Raw genomic sequence first — 22,493 nt, 5'->3', positions numbered from 1 at the left:
AATTAGGAAAGAGAAAGGCAATTAATGAGGCAGGCCGCCTTTTACATAACATAGCTATTTTGTAACGGGCATACCATGGGCGCGCCTATACTCGACGTTCGACTCCTCATGCCGATAGTAGACCATCTCCTGATTTTGTGGCCGGTGGTAACGTTCACAGAAGCTTTCGCAGATGAGCAAGCCATGATAAAAACACGTCGCAAAAGAAAGAGAATTACAAACTTTACCTTCACTCGGTACTGCCGTGCCGCCCGTTGACGTCACAATTTCAATTCCTCGAATTTTAATTGGTTATTATGAAAACTTTCCTAATGTATGCGAAACGATTTCATCCTTATATTTCGCAGCTTTTAAATTTAAATAAAAAGCTAAAAGAGATAATTACAAGGGTAGAATTTTAATGCAATTTTCGTGTTCTTTCATGTTGGGTGCCGCTTTTTAATTTGTCGTTGTTGTTTTTATTTCGTGCACTAACTATCGGCAATGGAAAACTGAACGGACCTGTGGGTTGATCTACTTAGGCACTGAGTTACTGACTTTCTTCGGTAGAAATAACGAAAATACGTAGCAAAGCAATAGAGAAAAGGTGGTTCAGTGTTGTATTCTGTCTGTTGTAATCTAGACTGCCTTGCAGCCACAGAAATAAGAGAGGACGCAAAAACTATGGAGTAAGATCTTGGCGGGGATCGTACGCCATAGAAAATCGCCCCTCGCGAGAACGACTCGGCACAAGAGACTCGACATTTCATGCAATCGCGCGTCTCACGCGCTCTACCAGGGACTTTACGATCCCACGACGAGATGGCAACGAGAACGTCAAAAACCAACAACAAAACAATAGGTTTAGAAGGCAAAACAAAAACTTTGCGAGTGCATCATACTTTTTTGTACATTTCTTTGCCTTTTTTGCACGACTACGACGTGAAGTTTGCTTAATTTAACATTTCATGGAGGACGTAAACAAGCGACGACGAAATCTGAACTTGGTAAGGGATCCTAGGAATTCAACTCCAGGAGGGTTCGCCTACTTTTGATAAAGTAAATGGGTAGGAATAATCGCGATAGGACTGCAAGAACGTAAATTCACCTTTTGAGCCACCTTTTCGCTGCCATCGAGTCTTCGGATTGTTAAGTCCCTACTACTACTAAGAAGCCGCTTGTCCAGTTAGTTCCACGGCCTATACCTTAAAGTTAAACTCTGGAGTTTAAAGAAGAGGACATTTTTATACTTACCGTTAGTTCCGAGGACTTTCGCTTCTTTACATGTTGTTTTTTGTGGTGCTTTTGAAAAAAAAGAAAGAAAGATAAAAAGTAAATAAGTAACGTATCCGTCTTGCAAAGTTGTCCCTGAAGGAAGAGTTAACTGTGTTATTATTCAATCAGCGGTCATTTACTTACCTTGGGTTGTTTGTGTGGCGCATTTGTTCTGCAAAAATTAAATAAATATAAAAATATATATATAAATAAATGATATGCAAGAAAAACAAGGAAAAGAGACAACTTTATTGTGCCTCGAAAATGAAGTTCTTTTGGAAATAATCACCCCACACACTTCATGGTTAAAGTACAAACTGTAAATGGTTTGAATCCACGAGTAATTTCATAGTCCTGAATAGGACTGTTGTTGTTGACAGTGGCTGACATTTCGAAACGCTGTGCGGTGTTCATCTTCAGAGTCAAAGTACAGTTATACTAATTAAAGTGACCTCCCTGTACAGCTTTCCAAAAGGAGACCACAGGGAAGGCAATGCTCCATTCATAAGGGAGAAAAGTCTCAAAAAGTCGCTGCCTCATCCGCAACTTACAACTTGGTGGTGAAGAAATCCGAACATCTTAGATACGTTTTCCATTACGTTTAAAAAAACTATGTGATTCAAAAAGACGTGTTTTATGTGCAGTAATTTAAGCCCTTAAGCCCTATTCACACCAAAGCTTAAAAGCTATTTAGTTAAACACGGTTTAAAATAGTTTCCTTCATAAAAACTGCTTCCTGACTTAAATTGATTGCAAATTTAGTGCAAATTACAAAACATGTTGAATTTCATTTGAATACTGTGTGAAAACCTGCGTTCCTGTTTTTCCTTGACTGTTTTCATTTCTTAAACCTGGTTTAATCAAACATGTTTAGTTGGTGTGAATGGGACATAAATAGTCACCTTGAGATAAACTCAGACAGCACTCCAGCAAACGCGTTCACACCCATAATGACAGGAAAACTATCAATAATCCGTTCGCTTTTGATTATTTTATTCAGTGTGAACTCAAACTGTCCCATCAAATCCTCGTACTTTAGGGTAAACGTCTTGTCCTCCTGTTCGCAAAATAAAAATCGAATACAACATTGTTTAGTTTTTGATCTGTTTCGATAATTCCGACTGATTAACAGTTCAGTGTTAGAACAAACTCGCGCTTATCTATGCTTCAGCCGTTTGCATTACCATAGAACAAAAGAAACGTTCTTTGACATCAATTCCTTAAAGAACAAACCACACTTGGATTGCAATGAGAACGATAAAGTTTCGTATGAATATCGTTCACACCGATATCTGGATCTGGTTCTCAATTGTGCGTTCCATTCATTTAATTTTTCTCAGATCAATAGTACGTGATCATTCAAGGTCATAATACAAACAACCACATCATGCCATTTGTAGAAAGACTTCGGGGTATTAAACAAACGGGTCGTTCGTTTTGTGCGTTGTGTTTCCAGCTGCAAAGACAATCCAATCATTGAGAAATATTTTTAAAACTTATTTGAAAGAATCTTGATCCGATTGAAATCAAAGCAACGATAATAGAATTGCCTAAAACATCTCGACCCATTTCTAAGCCAGCCGATGAAAAAACGAACAAGTTGTTAGCCTGTGTAGCCAGCAGGATTGTTAGCACGAGCAAAGTTTTGGCAAAGGAGCAGCGACGCCGTGGGGAGAATGGGAAGGAGACGCTGTGGTATTTCTCGCGCCTTCACGGCTGGCTTCTCCCCAAAACTCTCGCACGCGCAAAAACAGTTCCGCCAGCTGTGCAGGCTTTGAGAAGGTGGAAAGGTAGGATGTCTACATCTGCAGTGATTGCCGTAACAAATTAATTGGTTTTCGACGATTGGATAATGATAATGATAATGATAACACCTTTGACATCATGCACTGGCCATGTGATGCTTACCTTCATTAGAACTGAGTATGACGAGATAAGCTGCATGTGGAATTCCTGGAGAGCTTTTCGGAAAACTCGATCAACTATGGTGTCCCTCTTATTTTCCTTCTGGTTTAACATGGAGACCTGAAAGACAAAGTACATTTAAAAATTATCAGTGACTCTAACACTAACAGGAACCTGCTTCAGGACATACATACATACATACATACATACATACATACATACATACATACATACATACATACATACATACATACATACATACATACATACATACATACATACATACATACATACATACATACATACATACATACATACATACTTTATTTGTCATGTAGGTCAGTAAAAAAAGGGCAGCTAAAGAGCTGATGTGGACCTACAAACTAAAAAGTATCTACAAAAAAGTAACTAATAATATTAACAAACCAATGAATTATTTACAATGAGTAAAGAAAAATAAAAAAAGTACTTAGCAAGATAAACAACAGTTAATTGACTGTTGCCTTAATATATATAATTTACAATATCTTTATTTATTCCCTGTAACCCATTAAATGTTATTTTATCTAAAATGTCAGATTTTTCTTTAAGAGCAGATTTAAAAGAACCAATATTGGGTTTGCTCTTTAAGTACATGGGTAAGTTATTCCATAGAATAGACGCACGATGAGAGAAGGAAGATCGAAGGATGTCACTTTTAGGGCAACGCACGTATAGTTTCAGACTGTCCCTGAGATTTCTTAATGGAGAATGTTTAATAAATAGAGAATTTATACCAGCCGGAGCCCTGTTATAAAATGCTTGATAAGATATGGTTGCAATCCTCTTTTTGTACATGTATGATACAGACTTCCATTTTGTCGCTGCCAGGACCTCAGTGCTAAGAGTAGAATTCTTTATGTTAAAAATAAATCTCGCTGCTCCGATGTGAATGTCCTCCAGGGTCTGAAGAGATTTTGAAGATCCCCATAATGCAATTGAATACGTAATACTTGGAATGATACCTTTGAAATAAATTGACTCTAAGATGCGACTGTCGAGACCTTTTAAGTGTTTCAGTTTCTTCACTCTTGCTGAAAAACGTTTGCTCAAGGATTTGATATGTGGCGACCAGGAGAGTTTATTGTCGATTTGAATCCCTAAACATTTAGATTTAGAAACAAAGGACAACTCCTTTTGCCCTAAACATATTTTCTGTAAGGGCCCGATGAATTGTGATTTAGATAACAACATCAATTCGGTTTTTGCAGGATGAATAGTCATGAAGTTATCCTTAGCCCATTTGTTTAAGTCGGCGATCGCCTCCTGAATTTTAGATAAGACTTCATCAACAGTATTTCCAATACAAAAAACTGTGGTATCATCCGCAAACATTTCAACAGAAGCATTCGTTGTGGCTTCAGGTAAATCATTCGAGTAAATACTGTAAAATCTGGGACCGAGTAAAGACCCCTGAGGCACACCAGTATCTATTTCCAACAATTCTGAGTTAGAACCATTTACAGTTACAAATTGTTTACGATTTTCGAGGTAATTTAGGAGCCAATCGTAAAAGGAGCCACTAATGCCTATAGAGTGTAATTTATCCATGTGAACTGTATGGTTGACGCAATCAAACGCTTCATAAAAGTTTCATAAAAGAGTTGGACAGCATTGTTAAGATTTTTTTTTTTGACCTAATAGAAGACGTATTGCGAGTTTATTGAAAGGCTTCAAAAACGCTCATGTAGATCCAGTCATTTTTTCAAACAATCCTTGGGACTGGAAAATCGGAACCAAATACATCAAAATAAAGAGAGGACACACTAATCACCACTTTTGCGTTACCAATAATATACCCAGCCTCCTTCCCCGAAAAAACGAAAGAAAAAAAAGAGAGAGAGAGAAATATTGGGACGACGATAATACCAAGGGAGTTTAGTATAATCTTTACAAGTTATTAATGAGGTTTGGAATCAAAAACCGCTTCATACACAAGTTAACCCAGTACTTGTACTACAATACGTACCTTATTCATTAAAAACGCCTCCAATTCACCAAGGTCGTCATTTCCCTTTACGAATTTCTTGCCCGTATTTTTCCATTGCACAGGTCCTGAAGTGAGAGTACAACTAACTATTTTGGTCTGTTTCAATGCCTTCGCCAGGTCTATAAACAAGACAAGAAGACATAGAGTGGTTTAGCTGCTGTCTTAGTCAGGACAGTCCTTTTTTAAAACTTTCCGTGTTTCTATGAACAGACTAGCCATTGAGTAACATTCCTACCCAACTTGAACTAAACCGAACAAATCGTTTGTATAGGAACAATCTTCAACTCAGAACGATTTCAGGCGCGGGCATAAGATACAAAATTGCACATAAAAACACACGCAACTTCGCAGTCCCACCCTGAAAACGTTTATCATTGCGTGTCTCCCTCGCGCCCCCGCCTTTCCCGCCTATTACTTCCTAGCGCCTACTACGCAGGTTAAAAAACGTTTTGTTCCACTGTTTTTATCCAAAGGAAACAATAACATGACTACAGCTGCTTTTCGTTTTACGTGAAATGAAAGAATGCCGTAGTCAAGCACGGCCCGTGTAGTCAAGCACGTAGTGTTACGCGAACCACACAAAAATGGCTACACGGATTTCAAACTTGGAAGCGACAGAAAACATGACATTTTAACAACATTCACGTGTATTTAAAAGTTTTATTTTTTTTTGTTTATTCTTAATCCTTACCATCATGCGAAGTACTTCCTACAGACAAATCAGCGGATTTCTTCCCCGTGATTTTGTGTAAATTAGAATCGGACCGCCTTCTCAAAGAGTTGCTTCGCCCAATTTTGCTGAACAGTCCTTTCTTTACTTTCCCGCCATACTCGGATCGATGTAAGGTGCTAGGCATTGACTTCACCCCAGTTGGCAAAAACTCCATGTCATCCATGGCTGATCGATGTGACCTGGTTATTCTGTCGTCCAAAACGTCTGAAGTGCTATGCCGCTGACCAGATTTACCTTTGGATGACAGACGCCTTCGGATACTGCTAGTAAGCTTTCGTGAAAAATTCGGAGCTTTGAGTTCGTTCGACAAATCCTCTACTGACTTTGAATTGGGCGCAGTGGGAGAGGGAATAGGGCTCAAGTCGCTGTAGGCGTTTCTCAGGGGTGGTTTGGATGGCGTAATTTCAATGGGTGGAGGAATAGAGCGACGTTTGTTTTCTGGGCTGTTTGGACACGAAGATGACCTTCGGCGACCCAACTGGTAATGGAGAAAGCAAAAACAACAAATTCATTGCAACACCTTTGCAAGGAATGCGAGAATTATCCGCTCATTTAAAAGTTCAGTGAGGTTGGTGGTTTGGTCACCGTTGGACTTAAGTTTCGTACATTATAAAACAAAACGACACTCGCGTGTCCAAGACTTCCAAAAACGTAAGCAGGGTCGGGATGTCAAGAAGTGGGAAAGCATCATCCACCGGATAGAAAACTATACAGGACATGAATGAAAGGAAAACCAACTGTCTTATCCATTGGATAGAGATTTCCATTTTAGAAAGCACTGTCCAATCTTGAACAACTGGTGCCTGATGGTTACAACTGACAATGGGGCCACACGAGGAAAAAGAAACATACGTGACCATGATTTGAATGACGCCCACGAACTGCGGACTATACTAACGTTGCTGTATTAAAACAAGGCACAAGCCAACGATCTTCATGTTGAGTCGTCGGTCAAAACTAATAAACATTCAGTACCTGACTCTACCAATAGCCAAAAAAGGACTAAGAAAAAGAAGGTTTGTGTTTAAATATCTCAACGAAGCAGAACCACAGCTCTTTCCAAAGTATCTTTTTTCTTTACTCACAAATAGGATAACAGAAGAGAAGAAAATGAAAGGCAAAAAAATTTGTTCTTAAATAAGGACACCGACGTACAAATTTGGCAGAAAAAACTCACCCACAGATAACTTGCACATACCTTGCCCTTGGATTCGTTCTGCGGAAGTTTCTCTTCTAAGACTTGGGAAACATCCTTCACCCTGTATATGTGAAAGTTCAAATTACTGAATCGCCAAATCACATATTTGACCCTTTCACTCCCAAAAGTTGGCCAGAGTCAAAACCACTCAACAAAAATTTCTAACTTTCACTTTCAACCAGCTGAAAAACAAATAGTACCATCTGACAGTGCTGTCAAAGAGGTTTCATTTGAATGGCAAGACCATAGGATTCCATTCACAGACTCAAAAGATAGAACTACATACTAAATAAATAGTACCATGTGAAAGTACTGCTGAAGAGGTTTCATTTGAATGGTACCACCATAGGAATCTATCCACAGACTTAAAAGTTAGAACTACATCCTAAATATATAGTATCATGTGAAAGTACTGCTGAAGAGGTTTCATTTGAATGGTCACAAAATAGGATTTCATCCACAAACTCAAAAGTTAGAACTACATACCAAGTAAATAGTACCATGTGAAAGTGCTGAAGAGGTTTCATTTGAATGGTAACACCATAGGATGTCATCCACAGACTCAAAAGTTAGAACTACATACTAAATAAATAGTACGAAGTGAAAGAATCACCTTAGCAGACTCCCTTAATTCGCTCTGGGAGTGACAGAGAAGAATACTGTAAACTTCCGCTTATAATCCCTGGGCTTACACATCTTCGTAAGGGATTTTAGAAGGGTTTATAAACGGAGAGGCTTATATCCGAGGGGGGGATAATAACCCGAATAGAAAAAACGCCTCGAAACAAGCGAAAGCAGTACTGATAAAAATACGTTTTGCATTTACTGTTTTTTAATTTAGTAACCTTCAAAACATCATAATAAATTTAGCCTGCGAGCAGGCTCACGCACAAGTGAGCCTGCAAGTTATAATAAATCGAATTCATTTCAATATGTTTGCAGGGGGGCTTAGATCCGGGGGAGGCATAAACTGCAGGGGTGGGTATTAAGTGAGGGAGCTAATAAGCAACAGTTTACAGTATTTAACCTTGTATCTTAGCATAAAGGCGACACTTAAGGTATCCTTACTTGGATGGGGATCTCTCTCTTGGCATCCAAGGGTCCTCATAATGTGGTCCATTTTCAGTTATGTCCGCGCCGTCCCGGACTTCGCGTTGATCGTTGGAAGTATCATCGTACCTCGACGGATCACTTAATGATCGACTTAAAGAGCGCACATGGGACAGTCTCGGACGACTAAACAACAGAAAAGTCATTATGTAGAGTTTACAAAATAGCCAAAAAACTGCACAGCAAGATGTCTTTCTATGCACCTTTTTCTTTTGCACAAAAACTGAGTCAAAGTTTTCAGATCGCAATTTAAGTTTTCACCGTGTCAGGTGAAGGCGACTGACGAAGTCATAAAAATAAAAATATGGAATGACGTTAATAAACTGTCGCTATATATACACTGAAATAAGTGGCTTCATGTCAGGTTCAACTGCAAGAATAATTTTTCAGCACATTTTTCATCCACTCATTCCCTAAGTTCACGTTTCCTGCTTGCCATAAACTCGACACTAAAACTCTCTGTTAAAATTGTTCGTCCCCAGACGAGTGTTGGAAGTTGTCAACAAGCCCCCAGGACACATCTCTTGCCGTAAAAAAGTTAGTGTATAAGGAGAATATTCACTGACAACAGTCGGGATAAATGAAGAAAGAACTTCACTTTACAAGTAACGTCGGGTTCCCCTTTTTGCTTATCAACAGCTATTTCTAATTTCTGTTTACGCCTTTATTTTCTGAACACCTTCATTCACTCTTTAAATCGGTATGCTGCCAAAAAAAAATACTCCCAAAGCGACAACAGTGTTTTTGTATTTCTAACGGATCAAAGATCCACAAACAGCTACATATTAACAAGGAAGTCTTACGGTGAGACAGGCGCCTTGTCCTGCTTTAACATCAGCTCTTTGTGTTGTCTGAATCTGCAAGTAATTATAATTATACTAAAATGAAATGAAAAATCTAAACTTTCTTCTCGTGAGATTAACTTACTTTATCACACAAAAACCTGAGTATAACTCTAATTTTGTGCTACTACCTAACATACCTTATTCTAGCCAGGTATCCTCTTGCGTGACTCTGTAGTAGAATAATTCTATCACGCACACTCAGATAGTCACGCCGCGCAATGTACATACGCCAAGAGGACTGGATTCGAAGGACCGCAAATGCTTGCAGCTCAAGATTAGAACGAGCCAGATAACCACGCCATGCGGCCTGGTGGAAGGAAAAAATAATTTTAAACACAAATACTCTAAACTGATCTACATTTCATTGAAGAATTAGTTGAGAGAATTGGATAATAAATCAAGGCATTTTTTTCCTTTGGTGATCATTTTATTAATTCTCATAACTTATCTCTTGACAATGTATGGACATTGTTAGGAGAAAATTGATCTTGGTCACTATTGAGACTTAAAGAGTTAAACCTAAACCCCCAACCGCCTCACACTAAAGATTGTTCTCTTAAAAAAAAATGTACCTGAATAACAATAGCAGCATTTCTTTGCCTGATAAAATGCCTTCTTTGTAGGACTCCCCTGATCCAGCGCTGTAAAACACAGACTTTGTGGATCTGTTCAGAGTGAAGGCGTGTTTGCAGCAGAGAATGCTGACTGTCTCGGAGAAAGATCTAAAAAAAATACCGCAAATCCAAAATAAGTTCACTCCCTCAAATAAAAAACTTACTCCTTTGAACGTCGACTAACGTTCCTCAATCAATTTTTCTTGTTAAATGTTTTAGAAGCAATTGACCATCCGATCTCGAAAAGGAGAGTTAATTTACTGTAAATGTAAATACTTAATTATCCTCTCCCCTCATGGGGCTTTTAAAGGATGATAATTAAAATAATGCAAATGATCATAACAAGGTTAAAGAATCCCAACTGGTGGGAGGAGAACCAGCTAGCTATTCTACAAGCATGGCCGAGGATTTGAACCCATGACTAGCGAGAACAAATCCAGCTAGCGGTCAGAGCGGGACCTGAACTTGGGACCCCGGATTACAAGTCCGGCGCCCTAACTGCTCGGCCACGCTGCCTCTAAATGGGTTAGCTTTTGCACTTTTATGTACGAACTCCGAATGGAGAAAACTCAGTCTTGAGCTAAACTTTCTTGCCCTTCTGTTTAATTAGACTATAAAAGGAGGTTCTCACTTTTTTTAAGTATGTAAATGAAATCCTCAAGTGTAATCATCGATTTAGAATTACCAAGCAGTGTTTGCCTGATGTCAAACGCGTTTATTTAACAGTTAACAGTCTCCTATTTTTGCGTAAGATCGCCAAGAACGAGCGCTTTCAAGTCTTGGAAACCAATTACAAAATGGCTGCCCCTACCGGTAAGCGCTCGATCTCTACGATCTTACGGGAAAATAGGGGCTGTGTGAAGTCTTATTCGGTTTATTGTAGGATCCAATTCTGATGTTGTGCTTTTTTGTCGTACAGGCTTGCTCTAAATTTGAGACAACATCTGATCAGGTGACATTAAAGTATTTCAAGCCACGCTCTACCTTTTGTTTGCCTAGCTGATACTCCCGTGAATCCAATCCAAAGGATTCCAGGATGCTCGGCATCTCATCTCGCAGGTCTCCATTTTCAATTTTTGGGAACAACAAGCTGTAGCGCTTCACAAATTCCTGAAAAAGACCAAGTTTGACATGGTTCAGTTTAGAGCTTCGGTTGCAAAATCATCCTGAAACAAAGAGAAAACTGACCTAACATAGCAAAGACCTGAGAGAGCCAGGTAGCACCGACCAAGGGGATGAGTGAAAAGTTGAACGTGGTGGGGACGCGGAAACCACGCTCAAAAGTACCGAAGGTTCGAACATTTTTTGACCCGAAAAAAATCTTGGGTCAACGAAAAACGAACGCCAGACCCTTGTTATCTTGCTTTTTCGCAAACAAAAGCCAGTTTTGTTGTTGTTGTGGCTTTTTGGTTTTGCTGCTTCCTTTTGTACAATTCCAAAAAGGTTTCCCGATTTGCCGCGTTCTGGACTGATCTTTGTGAGGTTTCTTCGCACCCGTAGCAGGTGATGGTACTTTGTACAATGGTTTTATGTCCCACATTTTACGAGAAGGAGGCGTGTCTCTTATGCACAGAGTATTGCGATACTTTTCCCGTCAGGCGTTTGAAATTCTCCCCCCAACTCCCGCCGAACGGCATTGTGTTCGCCATTTGCACATTTCCCACAATACAACTTGGTTTTTGGGGGGACAAGCGAGATGTTTTATGGGAGACATGCAAATGGGAAATGCCTGATTTGGATATAGCGGTAATTCACGCAGTGACACAAAAACTGTTAGCACATGTTACAAGAAAATTCTAACATAAAATAATTTTGCAAAAACCGCAAAGATAATTCTAGAGGTTTGCTAGCTCTTCCTGTACATAACAAATTACCCGCGATAAAAGTAAGTTCGGATTACACAATTAGCAAGCGAGAGAGCAAAACAGGAAACGATTCACGAGTAATCTCACGTGACATTAAGTAGCATCGCGTGCCACGTGCTCGGCTATTCTCAGCTCACTAGCTATTATCGGGCCAAGGTAAATAACAAGATCTCCACTTTTCTGGTAATCTCTTTTATCCGGATTGTCTCCACTTCTTGTGGGTCGCGTCTCTCAGCACAAGGCGATTATTACGATACGTAACACACGAAACGCCAGGAATACGGTGCTAACAATATCATATCAGTCTCACTGAAACAAAGCACCGTTTCTATGCCCTTAGTGCAGTAGTGATGTAACATTGTGCTGTTATGTATTTTCCAGGGGATTGTGAGCACTCCTTCAATGACTGATTAAAACAGTCTAACCAAAGTTCAAAAACACTCGATCTATTGAAGAGGCCTTTCTACCCCAATATAATGTAACAGATATTGGCATGCAGTGATCGAATAGGATGCCCAAGTGGAATTAACCTTTTTAGTCGGTTTCGCGTCGAAAGAAAAGAGGCATTTGTGAAAACAAGTAGTTAAAACAAATGATCACACTATAGGATTCTGTCCACAGTAACAAAAATAGGAACTTCGTGTCATTCATAACTAGTGACCAGGATAATTTAAGAACACTACGAACAAACGATTCCGTAACGTGCGTCCTGTTTGATCAAAGTCCAAGTCGAGGTCAAGTTTATTTCACTTCCAATTGAAATACAGAGGTTTATAAAAAAATAATGAGAGATAACATTTCTTAAGACAGGCAGATGGATGACAGAAGCTAAAAGATATGTAAGTGAAGGAAGTTGAAGTAACTAAGAGTTTTTAAAGCCAACTCCCAAAAATGAAATCTATCTTAAGTCGTGGGGTATATAACAAGCAATACACTACGAGAGGCAGATCAAAGATAGTCTGACAGTTGTAACAGTCTTAATTTGTTATTAAATTGTCTTCTACAAGGTAGTGTTTTTATTTCTAGTGGCAACAAGCTCATAAGAGACATACGGTAAACAAAAGGATGTTCTTTCACCTCAGCAACGTTGGATATCAGCCTCAAACGGTCTTATACTAAGTAATGTTGTGACAACAAACAAGAGCAAGTCTTAAAGATTGTTTTCATTTCAGATAAAAGAAAGAAAAACAAATGAGTTCTCATGCAAAGGACCGAATGCAGTCGAAGAAGGGACAAAAGAGTTTTAAGGGTGGCTTTTTGGTTGTTTATAGTACTTAAACCTGAACGTCCATTTATAAAGAGCCTAGATCACACACCTATCAAATGCTCAGTCAGTTCTACTTTCTGATACCGTAGGACAAAGAAAAAACAACAGGGCAGCATTGTTCGCCAAATTGCAGACGACTCAGCGACACTCGAACGGATTGCGTTTGGGTTAACTTGAAATATTTTTCACATTCAGTTCAATTTGCATAAAACTGTGGATTATGATTTTTTTCCAATTACCTTCGTTTGCCCTATGCATGGCCGTGTTTTTGTCAACAGAGACTTTTGCCCCACTAATGTAGTCGGTTTACGAGCTAGTATCAAACTAATAAAAGAAAGTATACACAATCAACTTTATCCGTTATATCAGAATTCTTTGTTGACATTACTATTTTTTTCCGAAATGACCAGACGGAACGGAAATACATTTGTCTCAAGGAAAAGTCATTAAATCAGGGGCCAAAAAATCAAAACAATTCTCAAAATGAATTTTAAACGACGAAAATAAGGAAAACGATGTTTTTTCTGTCACTGACACAGGCGACTCGAAAAAAATGAATTACGAGTTCTTCCAACAGAAGTTTAAACCAAGACCTCTCGGTTGTTCATCAACATGTTCTACCACTGAGCTAAGTGAAAACTCCTAGGAGCTATTAAAGGCCATTAAACTGGGTTCAAGTGACAACCAGTCAGTTTAGCATTCTCTAGGATGGTGGATTATAAAAACAATTCAAGACCTTCTAGAACATAAAATCATTGAATGTTGCTCCAACCTTTCAGTGTTGACACCGTGCGCCCGAGAGGTTTGGCGGGAAACATTTTAGTCGTTATATATCATGTGACATAAAAGTTGCTGCATATAAGAGTGCACGTTGTTGGAAAAAGTAAATACAGTTATTTAACAAGATCAAAGAGCATGGAATTGTGTTCTCACGTTTCAAGGCTAACACCGCATACCTTGCACGTATTGAAGTGAAAGTTCTTGGAGCAATGAATAATAAAAAATGTCAAGTGCTGCTCTAAACTTTTAGTTTATATCAATTGATTTGGCTTTTCATTCTGTAAATAAATTACTAATACTTCAAAGCTGAAGGGCTAACGACAGAAAAAAACCCTGTTTTGACTTTTAGCCTTTGTAGCAATTTACATGAAGTTAATAAGCAGTCCTCTCTTGAAGAACTTTTCGCTGCTTTATTTTCCCCGATACACGACTTTTAGATAAGTGAAAAAGGAATAGCGAAAAATTCAACTTCTAATTAAATCTTTTCTTATGGTTTAGAATAAGCTATTCTCGAAACTGAGAATGTTTTGATCAAAGCTGTGTAAATCGACCTGAAACTGTGCATGGAACCTTGCGTTTCTTGTATTTAGCTCACCTATTGTATGGAATATGTGTGAAAATCTTCCTCATGAATCGGTATATTGCAAAGAGCTACACAATGAGCAAGAATGCTATTGACCGACAATATACAGAGCCGCAGGGGCAGCTGTAGTGTCAACTATTACTAGTTTCGTTAGTATTGTTTTAACACCTGTTAACAACAGCTAACTTTCGAATACCGATGTATACAAGACATCGGTCAATAGAGCTAAACTTACAATGCTTAAAAACTCGATGAACGAAATACAAGGATTAATGCAACTACTAACCTTGAACAAATGGAAAACAGTGAAGGCAATGAGAATAAGAAAGGTTGACCCCTTGATACCAACTCTCCACGCGGCGGATAAAAAGCCTTTCACGATCATCTTTCCGCAACACGACTTTCCTCTGGTAAAACTTTTGATACACCTTAAAGGTTTGTGCTTATATCAAAAACTTTAGAATGCAAACTATTTACAAGGAATGTTGAATTTGCTTGGGCCTGTGAGTTATATTTAAAAAACAAAAAAGAACACTAAAGTATGTACTTAACATGAAACTGAAAAAAAAGGAAAAGACAAGACAAGGCGGGACATGCATTATATTGGCATAAAGAATGATAGGCATTCATCAGCACAGAAAAATGTGGAATACGTGAAACGCAGTTGAGTGATTCCTAACTTTTTCCAAGTGCCATGAAATACCGAGACAAGAGGCCACATTTATACACTTTCTATTTTTACCATTGAAATGTAAAACCGCGTCACGAAAAATGAATTTGCCGACTGCAAACAAAAATTACAATATAAAGCCTACACGACCATTTCTAAATTTACAACTAAAAGAAACACGCGCGCACGGAAAGAATGACAAATGTTGAACGACATTGCCCTGGAATACGACTGCATATTAAAAAGCAAAAGGAAAGATAGAAATCAAAGCACGTGCCACGTCAAGGGTCGCCACAAGTGCTTTCTTGAAGTAATTGAGCAAGCACGTTTCCTTATTTTAGGACACTGTACCGTGAGAGTGGTTTGGATAATACGCACTGTCATGAGAGATAGACAAATCCAGTGATGTATTTGTAACAATTTAAACATGTTCCTGTTTTGTATAGAAGTACTTTATAAATGCAATACAACCATTTAAGGTTGTCTCTCACAGAACAAAGATGAAAAAACACGCTTAACTTTTTCAAGTTGTTTAATCGTGTCTCAGTTAATTGCTAAAAATAACACATTTTTGCTTTCTTTCCGTAGCTTTGTTTGAAAATTACCCTTTAGTGTTGCGGAAAGAGTGATTACCCGCTGATAATTTTTAAAAAGCAATGACAAAAATTCCAGCGACAGTGCCACTTTAAATAGCCATTGAATCCCACGAAATTTCAACTGACCGAAAACCTTCTTAAACTACTCAATGATGCACAAAGAGAAAACAACGGGAGACAGTACCTTGCAGAAAGTTTGAATGTTGGATCCTAAGGCCCGGTTCAAACGTCGAACTATTTAGGTCGACCAATTAAGTTCGACTGTTCATTGAAATCGTAATGTAATTTAAAATTTAACCCCCCCCCCCCTTTTTTTTCAAATGTCACGATCAATAACAATAACAATAACATTTATTATTTGTATTGCGCCTTTTCTATAAAATATTCAAAAGCGATCACGATCTCCTCAGCTGTCTCCTTGCCATAACAGAGCACAAATCACACACAAATCTGTCAAGTTTATTCATTATTTTAGAGGAGAATTCACAAACTGCGCTAACGGCAAATAGCAGGGTTAATCTAGGAGGGTAGAGGCCAATTAGATAGGTTTTAATACGCTGAAAATCTAAATAAATAAACGAATAAATAGATAAATATATAAATTTCTCAGAGATAAAGAGAAAAAATATAATTATAATTACAAGGAACTTGCAGAAAGCAGAAATTAGGTTTAAATCAAAATAAAATCTAGCACCGAGATAAAGGCTAAAGCGAGTAAAGGTTTTAACAGTTTTCACTAGGTTTCTTTTATCCTTTGACAACAATAGGTGCTTCAAAGTCAACTTCGTTGGTTTGCAAAAGAGAAAACAACGTATTTCAGCGGGGATGCTATTCCGTAACTTGGTTCATCCAAATCTGGTGAAAGATCTAAGTTGTTGATTTGTTTTTGAAATAGTGATGTAAAAGTCCCTTGAACTAGAAGACCTTGTTTTATATCTGCTTTCAAGAAGTACATGGTCTGATACATGGTCTGGGGTTGTACTATCCAAACAATCGCTGAAAGTGAATCGTGTCGCCTCGTTTACTTCAACCCAACTATCACTGTTTGGATATCTCCTGAAACAATCATCCTTTCTTTGCTATTCTATGTTGTTATACTTAAGAGTTTCCTTCCTAACTGAAGACAATAATACAATAACAACCGTTTAATACCGAGAGTAGAAAATATTGTACACTTTAGACCGCATAATTAATATAACTTAAAATAGAACAGACACCTTTTTTTTTCATTAGAGTATTTAATTAGTTATCACCAGAAGTAACGCAAATTTAGCTTTGAAAATATTTTCCATGCACTTTCAAGTCAACAACACTTTGCGTGCATGGTAGTGTCAACTTCAACCCCATTCACACCCCCCAAAAAGTCTAAAATTTAAGTCATTTTTATTCGTATGAAAATAAAACTACAACTGCTAGGTTACATTTAAAGTCGAGTAGCCACATAATAGGAATTTGTTCGGGATTGAAAAGTTAGATCTGCCAACCATACCTCAAGAGAAACGTTTCAGTTGTAAACGTCTTAAGAGATGAGAGCAGCAGTTTCATCGTTTTAGGTAAAAATTCCATAAGTTTTTCATGACATCATCTTAAATAGACGGCCTTCTTTACATACTTACTGATATTGAATTCAAGCTAAAACCAAAACAAAAACTCTAATAATAAAATATGACGAACCATTTGGAGAACGTTTTATCCCTTTAGAATCTAATCATTTTCGGTCATCGATGGCGTTTCGCTACTACTTATGTATTTCAGAGATCCTCGATCAAAATTACGATTACAAATCTGTATTATTACCGCAAAGTTCTCCACCAATTTGGGGACATCAAATTTAAACATAGGCTGAGTGTACCCCCTTCAAATTGTATGTTAAAAGCGCAAGACTCGATTGTTACAAATATTCTTTTTTTAATAGAATAGTTTCATAGTAGAGGCTGAAAGCCTTCATTATTTTAAAAATAAGCTTCATCATTATCTATTTAATAAATTTTAAACTAGAACTGTCTTTTCATTAAGGACTTGATTTTTGAATAATTGTATTGTATTTGATGTTTTTATTTAGCATTTTCTATTTCTGTTTGGGAGTTCTAATATAGGGCTAACCTCTCAACTTCCTTTTCAAGATGTCTTTTAATATTGTTTTTCCTGTAAATAAGCTTGTTTACATCTTGAATAAAGTTAGTATGTATATATGTATGTATGTACGGTGGAGTGGCACGCATAGCACATGAGCAGAAGATTTCAAAGATACAAGAATCATTCAATTCGTAAAAACAAGTAGTTAAAACAAGTGATCACCTTACAGGATTCTGTCCACAGTAACAACAATAGGAACTTCGTATCATACATAACTAGTGACCAGGATAAGATAAGAACACTACGATCAAACTATTCTGTAACGTGCCTTCTGTTTGATCAAAGTCCAAGTCAAGTCAGGTTTATTTCACTTCCAATTGAAATACAGAGGTTAATAAAAAATAATGAGATATAACATTTCTTAAGACAGGCATATATATAACAGAAGCTAAAAGATATGTAAGTGAAGGAAGTTGAAGTAACTAAGAGTTTTTAAAGCCAACTCCCAAAAATGAAATCTATCTTAAGTCGTGGGGTATGAAACAAGCAATACACTACGAGAGGTAGATCAAAGAAAGTCTGACAGTTGTAACAGTATTAATTTGTTTTTAAATTGTCTTCTACAAGGTAGTGTTTTTATTTCTAGTGGCAACACGCTCATAAGAGACAAAAGGATGTTCTTTCACCTCAGCAACGTTGGATATCAGCCTCAAACGGTCTTATACTAAGTAATGTTGTGACAACAAACAAGAGCAAGTCTTAAACTATTGCTTTCATTTCAGATAAAAGAAAGAAAAACAAATGAGTTCTCATGCAAAGGGCCGAATGCAGTCGAAGAAGGGGCATAAGAGTTTTACGGGTGGCCATTTGGTTGTTTATAGTACTTAAACCTGAACGTCCATTTTATAAAGGGTCTAGATCACACACTTATCAAATGCTCAGTCAGTTCTATCTTCTGATGCCGTAGGACAAAGAAAAAACAACAGGACAGCATTGCTGGTCAAACTGGAGAAGACTCAGCGACACTCGAACGAATTGCGTTTGGGTTAACTTGAAATATTTTTCACATTCAGTTCAATTTGCATAAAACTTTGAATTATGATTTTTTCGAATTACCTTCGTTTGCCCTATGCATGGCCGTGTTTTTGTCAACAGAGACTTCTGCCCCACTAATGTAGCTTACGGGCTACTATTAATCTAATAAAAGCAAGTATACACAATCAACTTTATTCGTCATATCAGAATTCTTTGTTGACATTACTATTTTTTCCGAAATGACCAGACGGAAAGGAAATACAAAAAAGTCATTAAATCAGGGGCCAAAAAATCAAAACAATTCTCAAAATGAATTTTAAACGACGAAAATAAGGAAAACGATGTTTTTTTTGTCACTGACACAAGCGACTCGAAAAAAAATGAATTGCGAGTTCTTCCGACAGAAGTTTAAACCAAGACCCCCTTGGTTGCTCATCCAGATGTTCTACCACTGAGCTAAGTCGGAAAACTCCTAGGAGCTATTAAAGGCCATTAAACTGGGTTCAAGTGACAAACAGCCAGTTTAGCATTTTCTAGGATTGTGGATTATAAAAACAATTCAAGACCTTCTAGAACATAAAATCATTGAATGTTGCTCCAACCTTTCAGTGCTGGCACCGTGCGCCCGAGAGGTTTGGCGGAAAACCCTTAAGTTGTTACATATCATGTGACATAAAAGTTGCTGCATACAAGAGTGCACGTTGTTGGAAAAAGTAAATACAGTTATTTAACAACATCAAAGAGCATGGAATGTTGTTCTGACGTTTCAAGGCTAACACTGTATACCTTGCACGTATTCAAGTGAAAGTTCTTGGAGTAATGAATAATAAAAAATGTCAAGTGGTGCTCTAAACTTTTAGTTTATATCAACTGATTTGGCTTTTCATTCTGTGAATAAATTACTGATACTTCAAAGCTAAAGGGCTAACGACAGAAAAAAAACCCTGTGTTGACTTTTAGCCTGTGTAGCAATTTACATGAAGTTAATAAGCAGTCCTCTCTTGAAGTACTTTTCGCTGCTTTATTTTCCCCGATACACGACTTTTAGATAACTTTTCTCGGAGTTGACTTTAGCAGCTTCGGGCTCCTTAGAATAAGTACGTCTCTTACATAAACGTGTGTAGAAAAATTATACAAACGCGTTCTAGCTTTAAGAATAAAAATAAGTCATTGCGCAAAACCTGCTAAACAGGCTGTGTTGTCAATAACACCGAAAATGTTCAGCCGTAACTTGAGCAGTTCAGTCATCCTACAGGGCATATTCATTACGTCTCATAACCTTGATTCGGCACTTTTCAAAAAGCATTAGATGTCAAACACAGTTTTAAAAATTGCTCATCCAGTGTGCTTGGTCGGGAAGGAAAGGTGTGTTCGGGGTTGGAGAGGTGCAGCAGTTCTTTTTAAGCACTCTCGAGATTGCTCGCCGGTACGAAAATTCTTTGTTGGGAGAGATATAGATGTTGTAAGAGGATTAACTGCAGGCTTTGTTTCTCTTGCGTCACGATTCGTAAAACCTTTTCAAGTGTCTTTTTAACCCTCCTAGCTCATTACTAGCATGAATACTACCTAATTATTTTCCTACACAACGCTTAGAAACGAATAGTGACACGCGAAAGCGCTGCAGTAGAGGATTCACTTGCACGTGACACTATGGAATTTTCTCCGCGAACTCAAAAGTCAAGAACACATCGCACGCTTCCATAACAATGAATCAGGGAGATTTTCACAAACGATAAAAAAACGGTCCAAAGACGGCCCGTTACAAAAACAAATTGATTAATACATAGGTCCGGAAACCACAGATAGCTTAACATCCACAAAAAAGACAAATAACGTGCCACAATCAGTCGGCTATGGCATACTCTACGAATGCACGACTCGACAGCGGTGTGATTTTAATCATGAGTTTCCTCTTCTTTTACTTGCTTCTTTTCCGCATTTTTGGAAGCAAAAATCATTGAAGATTATTTAAAAAGAGAGAATAAACATAAACGTATGAAATTCAGTGAAATAATAAGAACTGGTTACCGTATTTGGAAAATTTTGTACCATAAAATGACCAGATTATACGCAAAATGAAAAAATGAGTGGGCATCATTTTTTCTTGGAGAGGAGAACAAACGTTATAACAATCTTATAACGGTACGAAACAAACCGTCAACAAGAACAAAAGTGACCGATCAATAAACGATACAAGCACTGAAAGGAAATTATTTGATACGTATTTGATGTAATTCTATTGTTTTCTCTATGCACGCGAGGTGGTTCTCCAAAGCAAAACCACAAAAAATACGTCCACTTCAAGAACATCCCTTTTTCTAAATAGAAACATCACATCAACTGCCCTCCTCTTAGTTAAAAATTGCAGTAATAACGTGGTCTACGAAAATTTAGGTTTAGTCTGCAATTGGCATTTTAGGCTCTGGAGACTTCCCGAATCACTGCCATAAGCAAATTAATGGTTGTGTTGAGGGCTTTTACGTGCCATATTTCCGACCTAAAAAAGCGAAGTTAAGTTATCGCGAGCATTCACAAGAATACGAGAAGCACGTAAGGTCAAAACTAACCACTTTTAAAAGAAGAGACATAACGTAACCTTCCATACATTTTGAGAAAGTATTGTTTACATTATCGGTGCATGTTTTTAGGAAAAATCTCAAGATACGTATCAATGACTAAAATAGGAGATCAAAACAATTGTGTCAAATCATAGAACGAGTCACGAGTGTCTCTAACAAAATTACATCTTCACCGCAAACAAACAACTTTTGGATCATACGGTTATTGCTTTTGTCGGCCCGGTAACTACAATTTTCAGTCAGCTCTGTACTGGAAAATCAAGTTCAATTCTTCCACGATTTTCCAACAGCAGAAACGAACGCCCCCGCTTTGACAAAGGGCACAAATGAGAGCAAATCGCTTTTTATTACATGCTGAACATCATCACGTTTTAACAAAGTAACCCTTGTTCAAAGTTTTAGTTTGAAGTGGTCAACGTTAGACACAATATACTACACTATAATACAACGCCATAAACGTTATGAAGGGCTTGCAAGATTTTGGTGGTTAAATCAGTATTATAAGATGTCAACAGAAACACCTTATATGGCATAACAGCACAACCGCATAATTGTATTAGCTATTACGAGAATTTCAGACACATCAAATTAATGGCAGACTGTGTGTCAAAACTGCTTTGAATTGGAGTCAACCAAAACAAAATTAAAATACTACGCGAATTAGAGACAGGTATGCAGTAATTAAGGCAAAAAAAGGTTTTTAATTTAATCAGCGACAATCCGGAAGTAGCATGATTATAAAAAAAATTATTAGTTCGAATGCAAAATTTGATTATGCGCCTTTAAGAGTTCCCAAAAGTAAATAACAAGAATTAATCTTCGAATTGGGTAAAATAAAATTAAAAGACAAAATTATGACCAGCAGGAGGCGTTCAATTCAGTCTACTCTTGGATCGAAGACATTATGCCGGCGTTAAACAGCAAAACGGATCACTTCTATTTTTGTCTCTTATGCCGAGTCGACGCAATTCCGGATGGGAAAGGGCAAAATTCCTTCGAGGAGTAACAAATAACATAACAAAATTCTCCTACCAATTTGAAATAACTAACAGACCGTCTCTTCATTTCGTTAGGATTGTTCTAACACATGTTAACAACAGCTAACTTTCGAATACCGATGTATAAAAGACATCAGTCAATAGAGCTAAACTTACAATGCTTAAAAACTCGATGAACGAATTACAAGGATTAATGAAACTACTAACCTTGAACAAATGGAAAACAGTGAAGGCAATGAGAATAAGAAAGGTTGACCCCTCGATACCAACTCTCCACGCGGCGGATAAAAAGCCTTTCACGATCATCTTTCCTTATTTTAACTTTGCGAGTTCAAACAAACTCGCCTTCCACACGA

The 22,493-nt window shown here is 37.7% G+C and overlaps 1 protein-coding gene across 1 annotated transcript in view; it reads right to left on the bottom strand.

Moving 5' to 3' along the window:
- Nucleotides 1–22,493, bottom strand: part of LOC140929839 (unconventional myosin-IXb-like) — a 75,989-nt gene that overhangs the window by 11,513 nt on the left and 41,983 nt on the right. The window contains exons 23-34 of the mRNA XM_073379537.1: nucleotides 10,673–10,798; nucleotides 9,647–9,796; nucleotides 9,212–9,381; nucleotides 9,033–9,086; nucleotides 8,188–8,355; nucleotides 7,099–7,180; nucleotides 5,880–6,399; nucleotides 5,168–5,307; nucleotides 3,163–3,279; nucleotides 2,157–2,311; nucleotides 1,399–1,426; nucleotides 1,234–1,281 (exon numbers count right to left, since the gene is read on the bottom strand). Of these exons, the coding sequence (XP_073235638.1) occupies nucleotides 1,234–1,281; nucleotides 1,399–1,426; nucleotides 2,157–2,311; nucleotides 3,163–3,279; nucleotides 5,168–5,307; nucleotides 5,880–6,399; nucleotides 7,099–7,180; nucleotides 8,188–8,355; nucleotides 9,033–9,086; nucleotides 9,212–9,381; nucleotides 9,647–9,796; nucleotides 10,673–10,798 (1,758 nt within the window). The remainder of the gene's footprint in view (nucleotides 1–1,233; nucleotides 1,282–1,398; nucleotides 1,427–2,156; nucleotides 2,312–3,162; nucleotides 3,280–5,167; nucleotides 5,308–5,879; nucleotides 6,400–7,098; nucleotides 7,181–8,187; nucleotides 8,356–9,032; nucleotides 9,087–9,211; nucleotides 9,382–9,646; nucleotides 9,797–10,672; nucleotides 10,799–22,493) is intronic.

The sequence above is a fragment of the Porites lutea genome, chromosome 1 (assembly GCF_958299795.1).
Source record: "Porites lutea chromosome 1, jaPorLute2.1, whole genome shotgun sequence".
Lineage (NCBI taxonomy): Eukaryota > Metazoa > Cnidaria > Anthozoa > Scleractinia > Poritidae > Porites > Porites lutea.
Note: the sequence above shows the minus strand (reverse complement) of the source record. Positions and strands in the feature narration are given on the sequence as shown.